Source organism: Bombina bombina, chromosome 7 (genome assembly GCF_027579735.1).
Source record: "Bombina bombina isolate aBomBom1 chromosome 7, aBomBom1.pri, whole genome shotgun sequence".
NCBI classification, from domain to species: domain Eukaryota; kingdom Metazoa; phylum Chordata; class Amphibia; order Anura; family Bombinatoridae; genus Bombina; species Bombina bombina.
Window position 1 is genome coordinate 136,884,548 of NC_069505.1, and position 18,552 is coordinate 136,903,099.

Below are 18,552 nucleotides of genomic sequence, written 5' to 3' on the forward strand. Positions count from 1 at the left end.
AGTTATCCAGTAGTACCTGTTACCAGATACTCAAGTAAACAATTCTCCAGCTTTTCTAAGCTTTCCCAGTATTTTACTCACTCAGGATGTATGTGTATAAATATATAAGTACTTCCTTCTATACCCAAGTAAACAATCCCTCCAGGTATTCTAAGATTTCCCAGTATTTTACTCACTCAGGATGTATGTGTATAAATATATAAGAAGAACATCTATTCCATTTACCTTTAAATGCCTGGCCCTGCTTTTGGTCCTAGTTAAAGGGACACTGTAAGTAAATATTTTCTATGCCTGTTACTAACAAACTACCCTAAATACACTTTTTATCAATTGCATTTCATTAACATATCTCTACCGTATATCAGAAATCTTGTCTGCAAATTTGTTTTCCAAACCCACTCTGTGGGTATCCTTTGCTCTGTACCAATCCGTTTACAATACCTAGGTTTTTCAAAATGGCGCTTTAAAAAGTTTGTGCAACTTCGTCTTCAACAGGTCATATTGCGCATGCGCATTAGAGCCGCATTTAAACGCATACGCATTGGGAACGTATAGGTAGATAATGAGATGCAAATAAACACAATTTCATTGGTTTAAGTATTTTGAACACATAGTGCCAAAAATAGTGGGCAGGATAACGTGACATCATCGGCGAATAAAAGATATAACTTTTATAACGTTATGAAACTTCGTTTTGGAGATAATATAGGTCAGTAGGTTTTAATTAATGTTTATTAACTTTAATATGTTAGTTGTTTGGCTTAAAAATTATAACAGAAAGTAATCCTTTAAGTCCTGCTAACAATGGTGGTTTTCATGCAATCATAATATGAACACAAAAATATGGTGATATATAAGTAAAACAGGTTGCTATCATTGGTCAAGAGATTCTCTAGAACATGAAAAAATAGAAGGGACCAGCAAGTGGTAGCCAAATCTTCCATTACCTTCCCCTTTATACCAAAGTAGTGTCTACTGCCCTCTAAAACCACACACGGAACAGTGGAATAACCCTCCCTAAAATGCCAACATTTATTACTTTGCTGCTGAAACCTGGATACTTGTATGTTGGATGGGGCTGCTGTGCTATATTGTAAAAACTGATACTACAAAATAAACAAAAAACACAACAAATCTCAGCCCGGAAACCTTTTATCAAGCCAGTTTTAGAGATAACAAGAGTGCTAAAGAGTGATGGATCTTTAAATATAAGTGCAGCCAATCAATATTAAAGTCAAAGGACATCACACAAAAGGTTACTATAGAATATAACATTATACACCCATTCTGAGGAACCAATATGATAAGTTATCGTATCATTATGTTATCAACATCTGATCTACCTGAAGAGACTAGACATATCAAGTGGCAGGCACACCTACGTATGACTGCATAGAAACATTGCCGAATTCAACCAATCATATTTACCATAATGGAACGTGATCATATTTTGTTTAATCTTATGTGGTTATCGATGGTCATTTACAGTCCGTATTTTATGTCCCCTGTTTAAGTGTCACCAATTAGATTGCATAGATATTGTTATCAAAAAGTATAATTGATCTATTCCAGATGTTAGGGAATAATGTTGAAGAATCGTGAGTCTTGATTAAGTACACAGCAATAAACCTCAGATATCATTATTAACTCAGCGCTCCACTATTCAATAGCACACGGTTCACTTTCCCTATTGTGTCACTGACCTAAGAATAGCGCACAATCTGGAATTACAAGTCAATGGTAAAAGAGATTTACCAGAGAATGTTAGAGGGGCCGACATTTTTTTAGCACACCCTATATTTTAAATGTATAGCGACTGTGCTATAATCACTAATATTACAAGTGGTGAGTTATATGTTGCGCCCAAGTGCAACCCATAATAGCGCTGAAAAATGTACCCGACTGGAGACCTGAATATAGTGTGAGGACTAGAATAAAAAGCATTAAAACTCATGTGTAATATATTAAAAACAGTATTTCAATCATATATACATATAAAATATATGTTTATTATTGAAAAAAATGTTTAAACAGTGATTTTAAGGGATATGGCATATGATTGACAAGGTGTGTAAGGTCTCAAAATTGTATATGCATGCGTGTGGATTTGTATGAGTGTATGTATATATGTGTGTATGTACATGCGAGTAAACATACATACACAATTATCCACTTTCACACACACTTTTGAGCCCTCCCCAGTTCAAAAACTTCTCATTTTTTTTAAATAATAAACATATAGACTTTGCTGTCAACAGAAAATATTTCCAGCAGGTTAGCATTATAAAGTTAATGGGAGAGGGGCGGTGCAAGACGTATACAATATTATAACATTTTCTCTTATTTATAAACTAGTCGATAAGCCTTGCCCAGAGGGCAGTCTAATTTATTTTTTAAACTACAGATGTAGAAACAACATCCAGGATGTTCCTGGAAGAAGAAGAGGTTGCGCTTGGAAGAAGACTTCACTGCCTGGAACAGGACCTTCTCTGCCGGACTTCAGGAACCGTGAGTACCAACCTGGGGGTTAGACTTAGGATTTTTTAAAGGTTTTTTGGGGGATTTGTTTTATTTAGATTAGGGATGGGCAGTAAAAGAGCTAAATGCCCTTTTAAGGGTAATGCCCAAACAAATGCCCTTTTCAGGGCAATGGGTAGTTTAGGTTTTTTAGTGTTAGGTTCTTTTATTTTGGGGGGTGTTAATGTTAGGTGGGACTTTGTATATTTTTTGTAAAAGAGCTGATTATCTTGGGGCAATGCCTTGCAAAAAAGCCCTTTTAAGGGCTACTGGTAGTTTATTATTAGAGTAGGGGGTGTTTTTATTTTGGGGGTCTTTTTTATTTTCATAGGGATTAGGTTTAATTTTGTTAAATTTGGTAATTTGATTTTTTTATTTTCTGTAATGTTAGCGTTTTTTATTTTTTGTAACTTTAGAATGTATTAGTTTAGGTAATTTGGGTTTATTTAATGGGGTGTTAGGTTAGGGGTTGTTAGGTTAGGGGGTGTTAGGTTAGGGGGTGTTAGGTTAGGGGTTGTTAGGTTAGGGGGTGTTAGGTTAGGGGGTGTTAGGCTAGTGTACTGTACTTAGTTATTTAAATAGTTATTTGCATTGTGGGTTTTTGCGGTTTAAAGGGTTAATAAGTTAAATATGTTTATTGCAATGTAGGGGTTTCGCGGTTTAGGGGTTAATAGGGTAAATAGGTTTATTGCGATGTAGGGGTTTTGTGGTTTAGGGGTTAATAGGGTAAATAGGTTTATTGCGATGTAGGCATTTTGCGGTTTAGGAGTTAATACTTTGTGTAGGATTTTTTTTTGTTATATTTTGTGCGGGTGGTGTTTTTTTTTTAATACTTGATGCGGGCGTTTATTTATTTATTTTTAATACTTGATGCAGGCGTTTTTTTAATACTTGATGCGGGCTGTTAGTTTTTTTTTTTAATACTTGATGCAGGCGTTTTTTTGTTTTTTTTTAAAAATACTTTAATGTGGGCGATTAGGTGTTGCTTTTGTAATGCTCTGTTTGCCTTCGCTGCATCCCGGTGGATTCCGAAAATGGCAGGGTGGTGAAAGAATACACCGAAGGTTGATTCTTTTACCACCCTGCCATTTTCGGAATTCATCTGGATGCAGCTTCGCTGCATACAGTGAATTATTTTGTCCTTGCGCTGCCAACATTCCATTGAGGATGCGTGCGCAACTGCCGATGGCGACGGACATTACAAGCGCAATTATAGTATAGATGTTACTTAAGCTATCCAAATCACAAACTGCTATTTTAGGCGAGCCTGAAGGCTCGCGCGGAAACAGGGGCATCAAGCTCCATTCGGAGCTTGATAAATCGGCCCCTATACCTTCAAATATAGTTGGAATTGGAAAACAAAATTTTCATAGTTAAATGAAGGGAAAAAGGGGGCATTATAAATAATTAAACCATCATAATCTTAAAGGGACACTGAACCCAATTTTTTTTCTTCCGTGATTCAGATAGAGCATGCAGTTTTAAGCAACTTTCTAATTTACTCCTATTATCAATTTTTCTTCATTCTCTTGCTATCTTTATTTGAAAAAGAAGGCATCTAGGCTTTTTTTTTGGTTTAGAACACTGGACATCACTTTTTTATTGGTGGATGAATTTATCCACCAATCAACAAGAACATCCCAGGTTGTTCACCAAAAATGGGCCGGCATCTAAACTTACATTCTTGCATTTCAAATAAAGATACAAAGAGAATGAAGAAAATTTGATAATAACAGTATATTAGAAAGTTGCTTAAAATTTGGGTTCAGTGTCCCTTTAATAAATAAAACTATAAAATGTTTACAGCTATGCATAATTAAGTGGACATTGCGGTGCAAAAATTACATGCTCCAAAGGGGCTAAACTCATAGGTAAAGTACTGTTCTAGGAGCTGCAGAGTACTGCTGTTCCCAAGCATGCATGACCGCTGAACCAATCAGCAGGGGCAGTTACGTGACCTAGCTGTGCAACTGCTGTGATGAGGGGCAAGTAAAAATTTCTTTGAATTACTCAATTTTCGAGTTGTGATTTTGTGATGAGGGTTTTTATTGAAATTACCCCAATAATTAAATATATGACCTCTGATTCAGCATCTCTGCAAGCATTTTAAAAACATGTATAGTCAGGGAATAGAAAGCAGAGTATTTTATTTAACTGAGTCCATTTAAAGGAGGGAAAGCCAACAGCATACTTCGGAAACCATTGCAGGGGATTGTGTTACAGAATTTATTCACTGGCTATATTGCTAGCAGAAGATAAAGAAAGTTTTTTTTAATTTTAAAGTTATATTAATTTGTGGTTCTATGATACCCCCTATATATTGCATGTGGGGGCCGGTACAAGCATTTCAGGGCTGCATTGTGACCATATGAGCTTTGGTAGGTTTTCTCTGGTCTAAATAATCAATGGCCTAGAACAGGGGTCTAACTAAACTTCACAGGGCCCCAAGGGAAAGGCTGTTGCAGACCCCTCAATATAACTGGGCCCTTTCTGTTTGACATCTGCTGAAGCAAAGCCAACAGCCACATAAGAGCAAAAGAAACTGCTTCTTTGTGATTGCCCTTCCCTCTCAGTTCGTCTGCACATAGAGGCCTATTTATCAAAGGTCTGTCGGACCTGATCCAACAGTGCAGATCATGTCCGACAGACCTTGCTGAATGCGGAGAGCAATACGCTCTCCATATTCAGCATGGCACCAGCAGCATGGCCCCTGCAGACTCGCGGTCAGGGTGTCAATCAACGCGATCATACTCTATTGGGTCATCTATTGGGTCATCAGATCAGGCGGACAGGTTATGGAGCAGCGGTCTTTAGAAACACGGGCCCTCAGGCTCCATTCAGAGCTTGATAAATAGGCCTCTTATAGTCTTGCACTTCCTGTACAAATATGGTGGCAGTATTTTCTGCACAGCCACACTGTGTAGCTCCCAGTTACCAGCTAGCTCCCAGAAGTGCATTGCTGCACCCGATCCTACCTAGGTATGCTTTTCAACTTAGAATACCAAGAGAACAAAGTCAATTTGAAAAGTCCATTAAAATTGAATATTCTGAAACCTGGAAGTTAAATTTTGAGTTCCATGTCCCTATAGTTTTAAATGATATTGTTCACTGTATATTGCACAGATGTTTAAAAGGACATGTCACCCCATAGGCTGAATAACTTGAAAGTGGTGCAGCATGTCTGCAAAAGGTGACTACAAAACATATTACATGAACATCTCTATGTAAAACATAAGAGATTTTACCTCAACATTTCTTCAGAGTAGCTGAAGGATAACTGCTCACAGAGCACTTATCCTTTGCTCAAACGTATGCCCAGATGGACTCAGCTGCAGCAATGCACTACTTGGAGCTAGCTAGTAACTGTTAGCTGCACATATATACCTCCTGTCATTAGCTCACTAAAATGTGTTTAGCTAGCTCCCAGTAGTGCCTTGCTGACCCTTATCCTGCCTAGACTTATTTTTCAACAAAAGATACCAAAAGAACAAAGCAAATCTGATAATAGAGGAAAATTGGGATGCTGTTCCAAACTGCATCTTCTATGTAAATCATGAAGACCTTACTGTCTGTTTATGTCAAGCTTCTTGACTAGCAAGCCATACCCAAATATCATATTTTGCAGTGCCTTGTCCTGTTCAATAAAACATTTCTGCATTTTCTTTGCTTTCTAAAAGTTTACAGAGTATCCAGTGTTCTAACAAACCTAGCTTTGCTATAATTCCTTAGAACAAAGTTACTGTAGCAATCAACACCCAAAAAGGACTCATGGTTTCATGACTCATAGAAACCAAATCTTATAGTGCTTAGCTTCCCTAATTATCAGGGCTTCCGCCTTCCGGTAACCTCAGTAACTAGGAAACCCACTTGTTTCCCAGCTCACCCTGCACCTTACACTCGCAGTGGCATGACTGTATGGTGACAAGCATCCTTTGCATCCAACTTGATGTTGCCCTATTACCTCAACTCTCCCAAATCTCTGGTGAAAGATTTCTGCAAGTGCCTATCTCTTGCCAATGCTCAGCTCAACCTGTGTCCCAATATTCTATTCTTTAATGTTAGCAGCCAATATCTACCTTACCCTCCTAACCCATAACTTATGTCTACAAGTATCTTCTATAGTATTCTTAGTGTCCAAACCTGTTTCTAATGTTCAGCATCCATACAGTTCTATTTCTCCTTTACACACATCCCTAATATCAGGGGTCAAGTCGGGCAGGAATGCATGGGAACGGAGTTCCTGCACTATTTTTGCAGGTGGAACTAAGAGTTCCCCTGGACTGAGAACAGTAACACTTCAGTAAACATTGCTGCTGCTGGTGGAAGGAGCTGGAGCACAGTCTGGTTAGAGGGATAGTGAGATCCTCTAGTAATGGGCAGTAACACTTTCTACAATGCACTAAATACAAGCCTGTCAGTAGTCCTGCTGTGTGATCACCCTGCACTCTGTGGAACACATGGTGCTGTCATTTCGGTGTGACTTGCTCTGGGGTTATTTAGCTCCCCTTAGCAGACATAGGACTGTTGCACATACGTGGGTGAGACTTGGTGATAGAGGAGGAGTCTCAGACCCAAAAGCAGCCATTCAACCATTTATTGGTTTTAATTTGCTTTCATTAACAAAGATGTATAGATTAGATACATATAAATACAGTGTGTGTGTGTGTGTGTGTATGTGTGTGTGTATGTATGTATGTATAAAACAATAATTGTGAGGGGGTGGAAGTCTTAGGGAGTTCCCACACTTATTTGTAGGTCTTGACCCCTGCCTAATATCCAGAGGTTTTGCACAATTCAACTGACAAATGTCTTCTCAGCCATGTCATAATATGATCTAATTCCCATATTGTTCATCATCATGACATACCTAGATCTCCCATTAACAAATTATATAACATCTTTCTATTCACATATTCAGTCAATTCAATCAATTAATAAATTTGGCAGGTAGGTGTTTCTTCAGTGCAATAGGTAAGTGTTTTTCCTTATCCATCTCTGCATTTCCAGACTTCACTATCTGCTGCACCTTACTCGTTAAGACCTATATTACAAGTGGCGTGCAATCACTACAGCGAGAAGCACAAAACGCGATTGTGAGGTCCCAATATTTTTACTGCAAGAACCCATACATACAAGCTGCCCATTTAAAAAATTATTGCGACCTCGCATGCGCAAATACACAGTAACCTCCAGTTGTGTTTATGAAAGCTAAATTGGATTGTACCTTTTGCGTGTGTAATTCAATGAGTAGAGGTGAGAAAAAATTATCATTAGTTTCAATGTTAAGAATTTGAGCCTTTTTACACACATTGTACATGGTGAGAAATGTTATAATTATGTTATAATTATGTTATAATTTCTCACATGCAATTGTAATTTCAAATTGTACAAAGGTATTGATGTAAACACTTGCATTATAAGCTATAATGACCATTTTCTATTTGCATTAGTATAAGGTGTAACTGGTAGATTTCTGGTCACTTCACAATTAGAATCATACGGCTAGATTACGAGTTTTGCATTAGAGGCTATGTGGTGCTAACAAGCAGTTTATGCTCACCGCTCACTTACAGACAGCGCTGGTATTATGGGTTGTTACAAACCCGGCGTTAACAGACAAAAAGTGAGCGTTGAGCAAAATTTTGCTCCACATCTCACTCCAATACCAGCGCTGCTTACGTTAGTGGTGAGCTGGTTGTGCATGCTCATGCACGATTTCCCCATAGGAATCAACAGGGAGAGCCGGCTGAAAAAAAGTCTAACACCTGCAAAAAAGCAGCGTTTAGCTCCTAACGCAGCCCCATTGATTCCTATGGGGAACGAAAATTTATGTTTACACCTAACACCCTAACATGAACCCCGAGTCTAAACACCCCTAATCTTACACTTATTAACCCCTAATCTGCTGCCCCCGACATCGTCGGCACCTATATTATACTTATTAACCCCTAATCTGCCGCTCCGGACATCGCCGCCACCTACATTATATGTATTAACCCCTAATCTGCTGCCCCCAACATCGCCGACACATACATTATATTTATTAACCCCTAATCTGCCACCCCCAACGTCGCCGCCACTATTCTAAATTTATTATCCCCTAAACCTAAGTATAACCCTAACCCTAACCCCCCCTAACTTAAATATAATTTAAATAAATCTAAATAAAATTCCTATCATTAACTACATTATTCCTATTTAAAACTAAATACTTACCTGTAAAATAAACCCTTAGCTAGCTACAATATAACTAATAGTTACATTGTAGCTATCTTAGGGTTTATTTTTATTTTACAGGCAAGTTTGTATTTATTTTAACTAGGTAGACTAGTTAGTAAATAGTTATTAACTATTTAATAACTTCCTAGCTAAAATAAAGACATATTTACCTGTAAAAAATACAATTAAATAAAATTAGCTAAAGTACCAAAAAAAACAAACACCTAATCTAATCCCCCTAACAAAATAAAAAATCCCCCCCAAAATAAAAAAAAAAGCCCTACCCTACACTAAATTACAAATAGCCCTGCGGGGCATTGCCCCAAAGTAATCAGCTCTTTTACCTGTAAAGAAAATTACAAATCCCCCGCCAACATTAAAACCCACCACCCACACAACCAACCCTACTCTAAAACCCACCCAATAACCCCTTAAAAAAACCTAACACTAACCCCTTGAAGATCACCTTACCGGGAGAAGTCTTCATCCAACTGGGCCGAAGTCCTCAACGAAGCCGGGAGAAGTCTTCATCCAAGCCGGGCGAAATGGTCCTCCATATGGGCAGAAGTCTTCATCCAGACGGCATCTTCTATCTTCATCCATCCGGCACGGAGCGGGTACATCTTCAAGACATCCAACGCGGAGCATCCTCTTCATCCGATGGCTAACACTGAATGAAGGTTCCTTTAAATGACGTCATCCAAGTTGGCATCCCTTCAATTCCAATTGGCCAATAGAATGCCAGCTCAATCCTATTGGCTTATCAGCCAATCGGAATTGAAGGGACGCCATCTTGGATGACGTTATTTAAAGGAACCTTCATTCAGTCTTAGCCGTCGGATGAAGAGCATGCTCCGCGTCGGATGTCTTGAAGATGGACCCGCTCCGTGCCGGATGGATGAAGATAGAAGATGCCGTCTGGATGAAGACTTCTTCCCGTCTTGAGGACCACTTTGCCCGGCTTGGATGAATACTTCTTCCGGCTTCGTTGAGGACTTCGGCCCGGTTGGATGAAGACTTCTCCCGGTAAGGTGATCTTCAAGGGGTTAGTGTTAGGTTTTTTTAAGGGGGTATTGGGTGGGTTTTAGAGTAGGGTTGGTTGTGTGGGTGGTGGGTTTTAATGTTGGGGGGGGATTTGTAATTTTTTTTACAGGTAAAAGAGCTGATTACTTTGGGGCAATGCCCCACAAAAGGCCCTTCTAAGGGCTATTTGTAATTTAGTGTAGGGTAGGGCTTTTTTATTTTGGGGGGCTTTTTTCATTTTGTTAGGGGGATTAGCTAAAGGTGTAATTAGTTTAAAAATCTTGTAATTTTTTATCATTTTCTGTAATTTAGTGGGTTTTTTTTGTACTTTAGCTAATTTTATTTAATTGTATTTAATTTAGGGAATTAATTTAATTATAGTGTAGTGTTAGGTGTTAGAGTATCTTAGGTTAGGTTTTATTTTACAGGTAAATTTGTCTTTATTTTAGCTAGGTAGTTATTAAATAGTTAATAACTATTTATTAACTATTCTACCTAGTTAAAATAAATACAAACGTGCCTGTAAAATAAAAATAAACCCTAAGATAGTTACAATGTAACTATTAGTTATATTGTAGCTAGCTTAGGGTTTATTTTACAGGTAAGTATTTAGTTTTAAATAGGAATAATTTAGTTAATGATAGTAATTTTTATTAAATTTCTTTTAATTATATTTAAGTTAGGGGGGTTAGGGTTAGACTTAGATTTAGGGGTTAATAACTTTAGTATAGTAGCGGCGGCAGATTAGGGGTTAATAAATGTAGGTAGGTGTCGGCGATGTTAGGGACGGCAGATTAGGGGTTAATAATATTTAACTAATGTTTGTGAGGCGGGAGTGTGGCGGTTTAGGGGTTAATATATTTATTATAGTGGTGGCGATGTCCGGTTCGGCAGATTAGGGGTTAAACATTTTATTTTAGTGTTTGCGATGCGGGAGAGCCTCAGTTTAGGGGTTAATAGGTAGTTTGTGGGTGTTAGTGTACTTTTTAGCACTTTAGTTAAGAGTTTTATACTACAGCGTTGTAGTGTAAAACTCTTAACTACTGACTTTAAAATGCGGTACCAGTCTTGACAGGAGAGGGTCTACCGCTCACTTTTTGGCAGACTCGTAATAACGGCGCTATGCCAGTCCTATTGAAACAAGAGGATACGCAATTTACATAAGTGGATTTGCGGTATTTCCAAGTCTGGCCAAAAAAGTGAGCGGTACACCTGTACCTGCAAGACTCGTGATACCAGCGGGCATTAAAAAGCAGCGTTAGGACTGGCTAACGCTGCTTTTTAAGCCTAACGCAAAACTCGTAATCTAGGTGATAGTTTGCTTTAAGCTCTGGTAAATTGTGCTTGAACAATAGTAACGTTCTAGCAGGAAAATTTTATTTTCAGCTTGCAATACAAGTAATATACTCATGGTCGCAGTTTCCCACTAGCAAAATTTGTGCTAGCAATCTTGAGCGAAATACAGCATGGTCCACTTGTAATCTAGGCCTACATACATGTTTCATGAATACTCAGTTACCACAGTAACCTGGTTAACCATCTCTTCTATTTGTTGATGACATCTTATAGTGCTTATCTACCAAAAGCTATGACAGTTTCCAATAGTTAAAAACTGAGAGCAACTAAATAATTGCAGAAACCATATTAGAGAGAAATTAGACAAAGACCTAAGATACACAAAAATAAGTGTTCAGTGTCATACAGCTGCAGAAACCTTCACAACAACAACAGTAAATCATGTGAAAAACTCAATGAAATAAAGTGAAGAAAAATAGAAATGTCAGAAAAATATTCAAAATATTACAGCATAATAAATAATGTGCAAGGCGATATTACTGGGAGGAACAGAATGCAGCAATATATAGAAATGCTAGAGCACACATATATCTTTTGGTGACAGGTGTTATATAAGATGCTGAACACGGTGACATAAATTGTATGCTTGGTGCTGTGTGTGCAAAAAGCACTTGACAGGACAGTGTGTGACATGACACTCATCGTGAAGACGTCATAGTAGTAAGTAGTGTGATGAGCAGGCACAGAATACTTTGTACAGTGCAGTGGGGTACATTAAATCTATGTTGGTGACACATAGCAGCTTTCACACCATGTTCCAGAATTATGTTGTATTGAAAGTTTTATGGGATTATTCCGCTTTCAATATCAACTTGCAGACAGAAACCTTTAATTCTGGAAGTTTCAGATTTGCTCAGCAGAGACCAGTCCAACCAATGATACTGGAGAAAAACTTCCTCCTGATCAACAGTAAATGTAACTTCTTTCTTTGCCTTTACTTATTTTAGAGCTTTTACTGGAGCACTTTTATGTTTTCTTAATTATATTCAGGGGTCAAGTCGGGCGGGAACGCATGGGAACAGAGTTCGGACAGAGAACAGAAATGCTTCAGTAAACACTGCTGCTGCTGCGGGTGGGAGGAGCTAGAGTACAGTCTGGTTAGCCCTCTAGTGAGATCTTGTAGTAATGGGCAGTAACATTTCCTACAATACACTAAATGCAAGCCTGTCAGCTGTCCTGCTGTGTGATCACCCCGCACTGTGTGGAACACATGGTGCTTACATTTCTGTGTGGCTTGTTTTGGGGTTATTTAGCTCCCCTCAGCATAAATAGGACTATTGCACCTTAAGTGGGTGAGACTCTGTGACAAAGGAGGATTCTCAGGCAACCCTTCATTGGATTAAATTTGCTTTCATTAACCAACGTGTATAAATTATATACATATAAATAAAGTCTGTGTAAGTGTGTATATATAAAATAATATTAATTGTGAGAGGGGGTGGAAGTCCTGGTGAGTTCCCACACTTTTTTTGCAGGACTTAACCCCTAATTATATTATTTAATTGAAGAGAGGCTGGCGCATTAAAACTCAGCCAAAGAGATTTGGGACTCAAACTATTATTTTTCCATTACAAAAAAAATAAAAAAATGAAGAACAGTGCTAACAATATTGAAACAAATGCTCCAAGGATAATGGAGGTTGAAAAACTAAACCAAAACTCACTAGATGTGATGTCTTTTTTTTAAAAAGGGATATACAAGACATTTTTTATATAGGTATAGCATATATCAGCAATTACCTTTAAAGGGACACTAAACCCACATTTTTTCTTTAATAGTTCAGATAGAGCTTGCAATTTTAAGAAACTTTCTAATTTACTCCTATTTTTCTTTTGTCCATTTTTAGGTTCAGCACCCTGGATAGCGCTTGCTTATTGGTGGCTACATTTAGCCACCAATATGCAAGCATAACCCAGGTTCTGAAAAATGGTCTGTCTCCTATGCTTTACATTCCTGCTTTTTAAATAAAGATACCAAATGAACAAGGAAAAATTGATAATAGGAGTAAATTAGAAAGTTTCTTAAAATTGCATGCTCTATCTGAATCATGAAAGAAAAAATGTTCGTTTAGTATCCCTTTAATTTTGTAAGCATACTTTACAAGGTTCTTGGCTACACCTCTTGTAAAGACTGGCGGAATCTATGCTCAGGGTCTCCTTTGCTGTAGCTAGAGGCAGATATAAATGTGTGTACAGTCTGATCAAAGCAATTACTGAGTAGATTTAGATACATTTCACCATTCTTAGGGACATAAAAGTGCAAAAAGAAAATGCTCTAATGTCATTTTAATATTGCATTGCTGCTTGCATATAAGTATGTGTTTAACCCCTTAAACACATACACATTTTTTTTGTGGGTGTAATAAAATTAATGTCTTCATTCAGACTCCTAAATTATAACTGAAAATAGGAGCACATTGCCATTAATGAGATAGCTTAGTCTTTGCTGCTGTTAAAATGGTTATGGGAGTGGAAATCCATGGCTCATAGCACATACACACACTGCATGGAGGAGGGGCGTGACCTGATGCAAAACTTTCTGTCTTCCAGGAAGCTCACTCCCCACCACTGTACAATGCATGCTGTAAATTAGAGTCCAGAAATGCAATAGCACAATACCCCCCCCCCCCCCCCCCCCGTGGATACCCATGATGACCCTGGTTACGTGTTAGGCTACTTCATTGTAAACTAGGACAATAACATTACTATGCATTATGGATCAGTTATAGGTTTAGACATTAGTGTCTTTCTGTCTTGCAGGTTACTAATTTACCGTTGTACTAGGAGTCATATCATTGGAAGGTTTTGGACTGGTCGCTTTAGCAAACTAAGCTACCTGGTGAGACTGGATATCCGCCGTTTTGCTGCTCCCATAAAGCTCCTGGATGATTTTTATACATATAGATTTAGATGTGCAAATAATAACTACCTTAGAATCATTATTAGACAGTTCAATTATTTTTTTCAAACTTTATTATATTACATGAAGGAAAAAATAAATTACCTATTATCAAATACAAGTTTCTATTCATTCTTTGTCGTATACAACAGTTCATTTTATATACTATAGACATTAGTTGTAGACAACAGAATTACATTTTGGATAACACATTAACCCCCAACATTCCCCACATGCAAGCTCAAGGGAAGACACGAGTTAGCTACTTACGTTCGCCTAAAAGCTGAACGAATATCAACATCTCCAGTATTGGTTACCTCTGCGGAAAGAAGATAAGTGGAAGATATTTTTCATAATTCCAAAGACATACTTTCATATTGATTATAATTTGTATAATTAAAGTACTTTATTTTTTATTAATGTAAAGATCATCCTCCAAGCAAGGATTATCTAAAGACTACAGTGTGTGATGTTATAGAAATATTTGCTTAACTGCCAAAGAATTTACTGGTATTAAAAGGGACATTAAACAATTTGAGATGGTAATATAAAATGATAAATTGCATATATAAAAAGATGTCTGCAATATACTTTCATTATTTATTTTGTCCTCTTTTCCTGCAATTCCATTCTAAAATTGTGAGATTTTCAGTTCCTTTTAGAAATGGAAGTGCAGAACACTGTTATATTCCACACAGCCATTGGCTGCACACTCTAGTGACCTAATTATTATGACTGTCCCTAATTGGCCGCAGCAGAGAAGGTAACCTAAGTTACAACATGGCAGCTCCCATTATTTTATAGACACTAAAAATGTACACTTATTTTGTCAATATTTAAACTAATGAAACGTTAAAAAATACATCTACATGTTATTCTCACTAATCTTTTCTTTGAATGCATCATTCTATCTAGCATTTATTAGTGTTTAATGTCCCTTTAACACTGATTCCCATTAAAATCCCTGGATACTAATTCTTAAATGTCATTGTTAAGGTTTGTCTCAATCATCCACCTTTCATATTTAAATATTTTAGTTCTTTGATATGTATGTATGTATGCATATAAAAACCTGGTCAATCTGCCCCAACTATGGATTTATTGAAAACTCATAGTTGACAGAATATCCAAAAGGAAAAGGGGGAGGTCTATCTTTATTTAGACTTTAGGGGGTCACGGGTCAATTTATCAAGCTCCGTACGGAGCTTCATGCACCGTGTTTCCAGCGAGCCTTTAGAAGTTATGAGGTTATGAAGCAGCGGTCTAAAGACCTGCTCTGATGCGGCGGACAGAAATAAACCCGATCAAATATGATTGGGTTAATTGATAACCCCTGCTAGCGGCCGATTGGCCATGAATCTGCAGGGGGCGGCATTGCAGCAGCAGTTCACAAGAACTGCTGGTACAATGATAAATGCCGGCAGCATATGCTGTCGGCATTTATCGATGTGCAGCGGACATGATACGCTACATTGTATCATGTCCGCTCGCACATTAATAAATTGACCTCCTAATTTATAATGATGAATATTTGCAATGAAGAACGAAATACTGTACACAATACGGAATTTTGTGGCGCTTCACAAATAAATTATAATAATAATAATCGTAGGAATTTACTTACCGTGGACATTCAGGGTAAAGTTGCAACTGTCAAATTTGTCCTTGGTGGACACTTCACATCTATACCCTCCAGCATAGGTGGTTTTCGCCTTTATAATATGGATCTCATAGGTGTAAATCTGAAAGTAAAAAACAGAAGAACAAAAATTAACTCAATGTTTACTATAATAGACAAGGAAACACAACTGTCTAAATCCCAATCTTCAAATTTGCTGTGCAAAAACTATTTTTTTTAAACAACATTCTAATCTACGAGAAGCACATTTTCTTGAATTAGTCTGTATGAGTCACATTAGCAATATTTCTGGAACCTCTGGATTTCCTATATGTGCATTAGATAAACATCTATATGTTATGTTACACTATCTATATATTTTACAAAGACATACATAGAAGCAGAAATACACAGAAAAGGAAAACGTAGGGGTATATTTAACATAGTGCGAGCGGACATGATACGATGTAGCGTATCATGTCCGCTGCACATCGATAAATTCCGACAGCATACGCTGTCGGCATTTATCATTGCACCAACAGTTCTTGTGAACTGCTGGTGCAATGCCGCCCCCTGCAGATTCGCGGCCAATCGGCTGCTAGCAGGGGGTGTCAATCAACCCTATCATATTTGATTGGGTTGATTTCTGTCCGCTGCCTCAGAGCAGGCGGACAAGTTATAGATCAGCAGTCTTTAGACCGCTGCTTCATAACTGCTGTTTCTAGCAAGCCTGAAGGCTCGCCAAAAACAAGGAGCATTGATAAATCAGCCCGTAGTCCAAAATTAATTATTATAGCCTTGTGTGTTTGATTTCAGTTTGTTAGAATATCACAAAGAGCTAAATTAACAACTTCTGTGCAGTTAACCATTTCCTACCAACTGAAATCAATAACAAATATTTTGGTGATTACATTTTTATTCCTGTAAATGTGAATGCATAGGGCTCCATGTACTAAGCGGCGGGCGGACAGCTTCTCAACTCGTGAAACTGTCCGTCCAGCTTTGCTACTCACGGGCAGCGGATCTGTTGATCCGCTTGCCCGTATGTATCATTACACACTCATCGGAGTGTGTAATGCCTGACCCTTAATTCGCGCGACCAATCATGCGACTGAAGGGGCTGTCAATCATTTTCCCTTGCCACCTTAGAGGCGGTGTAGGGTGTAAGAAGCAGCGGTCTAATGACCGCTGCTTCTTACATTGCTGGAAGCAGGCTCACATATGCGAACCTGCCCGACAAGGGCTCCGAAGCAGCTTTTGCTGCTTCATACATGGAGCCCATAGTGTAAACATTTGCTGAATATTTAACTTTTTAAACAATCATAATTGCTAATTTGTTAACTGAGCAAGCAGTTCATGTTTTGAATTAGACATTTAAAAAAATCATGCAAACTAATTATCTGGAAAACTTTTGGTTATGGGCTAGTTTTATCAATTTTCAGGCGGACAAGGTTCACATATCGTGAACCTGTCTAAAATTAATCATGAATTGTTTCCCGTATTTAGCATTGAACAAGCATGCAATGCTGCCCCCTGCTCTCCCTAGGAACCTTGACCACCTATTGTTTTGTACATGGAGTTCATAGTGCCCAAGACATGTGCACACTCCTGAGCCTCAGCCTACTTCAGTATGATCTCATAGAAATAAGTTAAGTTTAACAAAGGATATCAAGAGAAAGAGGTACATTTTATAATAGAAACAAATTAAAACATTTTTGTTTTTTAAATATGAAAGCTTAATTTTTATTTCCATGTCTGTTTAATTATAAACATAAATAGGTAATCATTTGTATTTGCTTATAACCCTGCTCATAATTATATATTCCATTTTGGATAAACATCTTATACATTCTTCACAGTAATCTTAGTCAGCTAGCTGCTATTATTTCTTGTTAAAAATAGCTGTTTTAAGTCTAACGTTTAAAAGTCAGAACTGGAAGAACAACATTCTGTACGTATAAAACCAACACTATATGTACAAGGATTCCTGGCATCTCTCAGCACCTTAGTGTTACGGTCATAAGTTTCCTGGAGTTGCAGATGTTTCCCCACTTTGCTGGATAAGTCCATCCATTTCCCCTTAAACCATTTGACCACTGGCTTTTTTAGTAGGTTGACACCGACCACTCTGGCTCTAAATGTAATATTTTCACCTAGAGATTTGTAGAAAAAGTACATAATTAAATCTGTGTAGTAAATCAGTGATGGACATCTTCCTAACACATGGGAGCCATAGATCAATATTTCCTCTATTTGTAGTTCTACCATCCAGAAGACTCTTTTGTGTTGTTTACTCACTCACCAGAAGTCACCAAAGCAAACATTTTTAGTTCCACTTTTTCATGGGGCCACAAAAATTATAGCAGACATTCTTAGTTCTGCTTTTTTTCCCAGGGTTGCAAAAACTAGTTCAGAGGACTGTCAGTTGGTAATCTGTGTTCTAAATCATATATCAGCATATTTATAATGCAGAGGCCATACACATATATGCCTCATTTCTAAACATCAATAAATAACGATGTGCATGCATGTGATCGATGTGACACTGACCAACAGTGACCTCTCCATCAACTGGCCTCTCAATGAACAATCCAACTTCATCCTGAGGGGCTGCTGGTTGAGGTTCAGGAGCTGGAAGGTGAATAATGAAATACTGTTAAAACCTTGATCCTTCTGTTCCACTCAAAGATTCTAAACCATCAGTAGAAAATAGTTATTTGTAAGATATTCTGTTACTGCTATCTGTTCTAGATGAACCAATTTACCGTTAGAGGACTGAGGTTCCTGCTTTTCTACATGCGCTTCAGTAGCAGGTGGTGCAGCGCTGTCAGAGGCTGGAGGGGCTGCAGGTTCAGGAGCCGGTGGAGCTGGGCTATCCTCAGATTTTTCTAAAGATAAACAAACGTTTTAAAAAGCATCAT

General features: G+C 37.9%; 1 protein-coding gene across 1 annotated transcript in view; it reads right to left on the minus strand.

Moving 5' to 3' along the window:
* Nucleotides 1–18,552, minus strand: part of MYBPC3 (myosin binding protein C3) — a 202,124-nt gene that overhangs the window by 133,717 nt on the left and 49,855 nt on the right. Inside the window, 5 exon segments of the mRNA XM_053720336.1 lie at nucleotides 14,284–14,332; nucleotides 15,638–15,755; nucleotides 17,636–17,784; nucleotides 18,182–18,262; nucleotides 18,397–18,519. Coding sequence (XP_053576311.1) covers nucleotides 14,284–14,332; nucleotides 15,638–15,755; nucleotides 17,636–17,784; nucleotides 18,182–18,262; nucleotides 18,397–18,519 — 520 coding nt within the window.